At 24.5% G+C, this 3021-nt stretch overlaps 1 protein-coding gene across 1 annotated transcript; it reads left to right on the top strand.

The window, feature by feature from the left end:
* Positions 1–1353: 1353 nt before the first annotated feature.
* OCT59_016625 (uncharacterized protein) lies at positions 1354–2178 on the top strand (the record flags this gene model as incomplete). Its single annotated transcript, XM_025324045.1, has 1 exon — positions 1354–2178. The coding sequence occupies one exon, from the start codon at positions 1354–1356 to the stop codon at positions 2176–2178; it is 825 nt and encodes a 274-aa protein (XP_025188057.1).
* Between the last annotated feature and the right edge of the window lie 843 nt (positions 2179–3021).

The following is a 3021-nucleotide window of genomic DNA, read 5'->3' as shown; positions in this document are numbered from 1 at the left end:
AAAAATCTATTTATACCATTAATGATTGACCGAATATCATGCCTTAATTACCTTGTTGAATGTGTTAAATGTAAAAATAAAAATACAGTTAAGTTTAATATTGATGTTACTTAATACGGTAATATGCCCGAATATTTCATTTTTTTTAGAAAAAAAAAAGATTGATTAAAAAAAAATAATTTATATATTTGGGGGATATTATAGAAGAAAAAGATAAAATAGAAAAAGAGGTCGGTCGGAATTAACTCGGAGATTGAAATTAGGCGGAGGAACATTTCCTAATTTATAATTTTAATAGAAAAAAGATTTTTTTTTATGTTATACGATCTTTTTTTTTTACAAAGAAAATTAGATTTTTTATTTTTTCGCGTAGCGTGAAAATTTTTATTTCGATTTTTTTCTTTTTTTGTATACATTAAAAAAAAAAAATAATAATAAAAACCCTTTATTTACTAAATAACCTAATATATTATTAATTTGTTTGTATCTCCGGTTTATCAAAGCAAAAAATCTCCTCAAGATATCAGGTTTTGATTATTAATTTGTGTAATCAGATGCTTGAATGAGATTTCCTTATTCATGTTTCGTGTTATAACGTTTTGAAACTTGATGTGATTCACAAAATATATTTGTATAAACAAGGGATAATAATAATAATAATATAATATATAATAATCTTTAAAAAAAAAAAATATAAAATAAAATAAAGTAAAATAATAATAATAATGATGATGTCCACTGTATACTAAATTGAATACTTTATTTATGAATTTTAACTTTAAACAATATATGTTTTCAATTACAGATAAACATTAAAGATTGTTAGATGAAAAATTTATTATATAAAGGATCCAATTTTTTCTTCGACTTTTTTTCTCTCATCAATTCCTTCAATATTAACAAAATAGTTAATAAAAAAAAATAACAAAATAACCAAAAATTATTTCATTCAATTATAAATCGTTCACTCGTGACTTTACTATAGCCTCGCCTTTCGCAAATCTCGTAAATCTTTTTCGTAAATCTTTTCGCAAATCTTACTTTAACAAGACTTTTACCCTCGTAAATACAAACCTCTCACATACAAATCTCGCAAATTCAAATCTCGCAAATACAAACCTCTCATATATAAATCTCGCAAATACAACCCAACCCTCGCAAATACAAACATATCAATTACAAATCTCGTAAATTCAAACCTCACAAACACAAACTTCGTAAATTCAACCCTCGCAAATACTCGCAAATACTCGCAAATACTCACAAATACAAACCTCAAAAATACAAACCTTTTGTTACTTATCTCAAAAACCCTCATAAACCGTTACATACTTCATTATAAACATTACGAAAATGACTACCCATAACTTTTCAATTGAAGATCTTGCTATGTCATTGATTGTTAGATTGGATAGGAATAACATTTTCCCACCAATGCTTAACAATCCCGAATCCTTTCTTTCACCCACAGACAATTTAACAAATTTGTCATTCCGTCGACCAAAAAGAAGTCCAAACGCGTTTCTTGTCTGCAGAAGAAATGTACATGAAGAGGCTACTCGAAAAGGCACTTTTAATATGCGCGTTATAAGTAAAGTCACGGGCATATTATGGAAGAACGCCTCTGCAGAAGAAAAGGATGTATATAAAAAATTAGCAGATCGGGTTTATGAGATTCATTATAAAAGAACGTCATCAATATATAAAAAAATGACAGTATCATCATTAAAGGAGAGAGCATCTTATAAACCCTATTATTCATTTCCGATACAATTATCAACAGCAACGTCTGCCCCTCCACCCACATCTCCCCAGATAGAAACATCAATAGGACCGATAGTACCTATAGGACCCCTAATACCCGTGGGAACTGTAGGATCAGGATCCACGTCAGTATCAACTAGCTTACCACCTCCATCACTTCCTCTTCCTCTCACCTCTACATTATATCCATCAACTCCATATAATAATACTTTTAATTTCGAAATACCAAATAACGGGTATATTTCATTAAATAATTTGAACCATCAGCCCAATAATATAGATTATAATTCGTATACAGAAATTAATGGTCAAATTATTCCAAATAATTACCATCATCAACAACAACAACAGCAAACCGAACAGAATCAATTGTTATATCTTTATAATAACATTTTTTCATTTAATAATCAATAAAAAAATATATATATATATTTTTTCTTTTTTTATTCTTTTTTTCGTTTTTATTTTTTATCAATTTATATTTTATCGTTTTTTTTTTAAAAAAAAAAAGTATTTTTTTTTCTTTTTTTCATATGTACATAGAAAATTAAACATTTATTCTTTTTTTTTTCTTGTCGTTTATAATTATTATTTTTGTATTATAATTTTTTTTCCATAAAATACGTTTTTCTAAAAAAAAAAAAATTGTATAACAGATTAAATAAAAAAACAAACATTTTTTTAATCGATGTCGTAATTATAATAAGTTTCCATTTTCTCTCCAGGTTTTCTTATTTAAGAAATATTATGTGGTGTTGTTTTTAAAATTTAGTTAAGTTATATAACGTGGAATCACGTTCGATATTTCAAAAAAAAAAAAAAAAAATATTAATAAATAAAAATAAAATATTATGAAAATAAAATTTTTAAGATTATGTTTCAAATTTGATAATAATAAATCTTAAATAAATAACCAAACTTACCAACTAAAAGTGATTACAAAATAATTTTTTTAAAATATAAAGAATTTAGTTAGTTTGAATTATAAATAAATATTATATAAATAAGTAAGTAATAATAGTAATAATAGAATTAAATAAATAAATAACTTATCATTAATATATTATAAATAATCTTAAATAATCTTTATATGATACTATATGATACGAAACATTTCAAACAAAACTTTTTCAAACATAATGAAAAGAATATTTTTTTTTTCACGACTTCAAAATAAAAAAAAGAATTAAACGGTATCCATTTTTCACCCCTGTATTACGTTATCAACATGTTTGTTAAAAATAAATTGCCAAATTA

The sequence above is a fragment of the Rhizophagus irregularis genome, chromosome 25 (genome assembly GCF_026210795.1).
Source record: "Rhizophagus irregularis chromosome 25, complete sequence".
Classification (NCBI taxonomy): Eukaryota; Fungi; Glomeromycota; class Glomeromycetes; order Glomerales; family Glomeraceae; genus Rhizophagus; species Rhizophagus irregularis.
The sequence above is the reverse complement of the archived record's forward strand: the minus strand, read 5'-3'. Positions and strand labels throughout refer to the sequence as shown.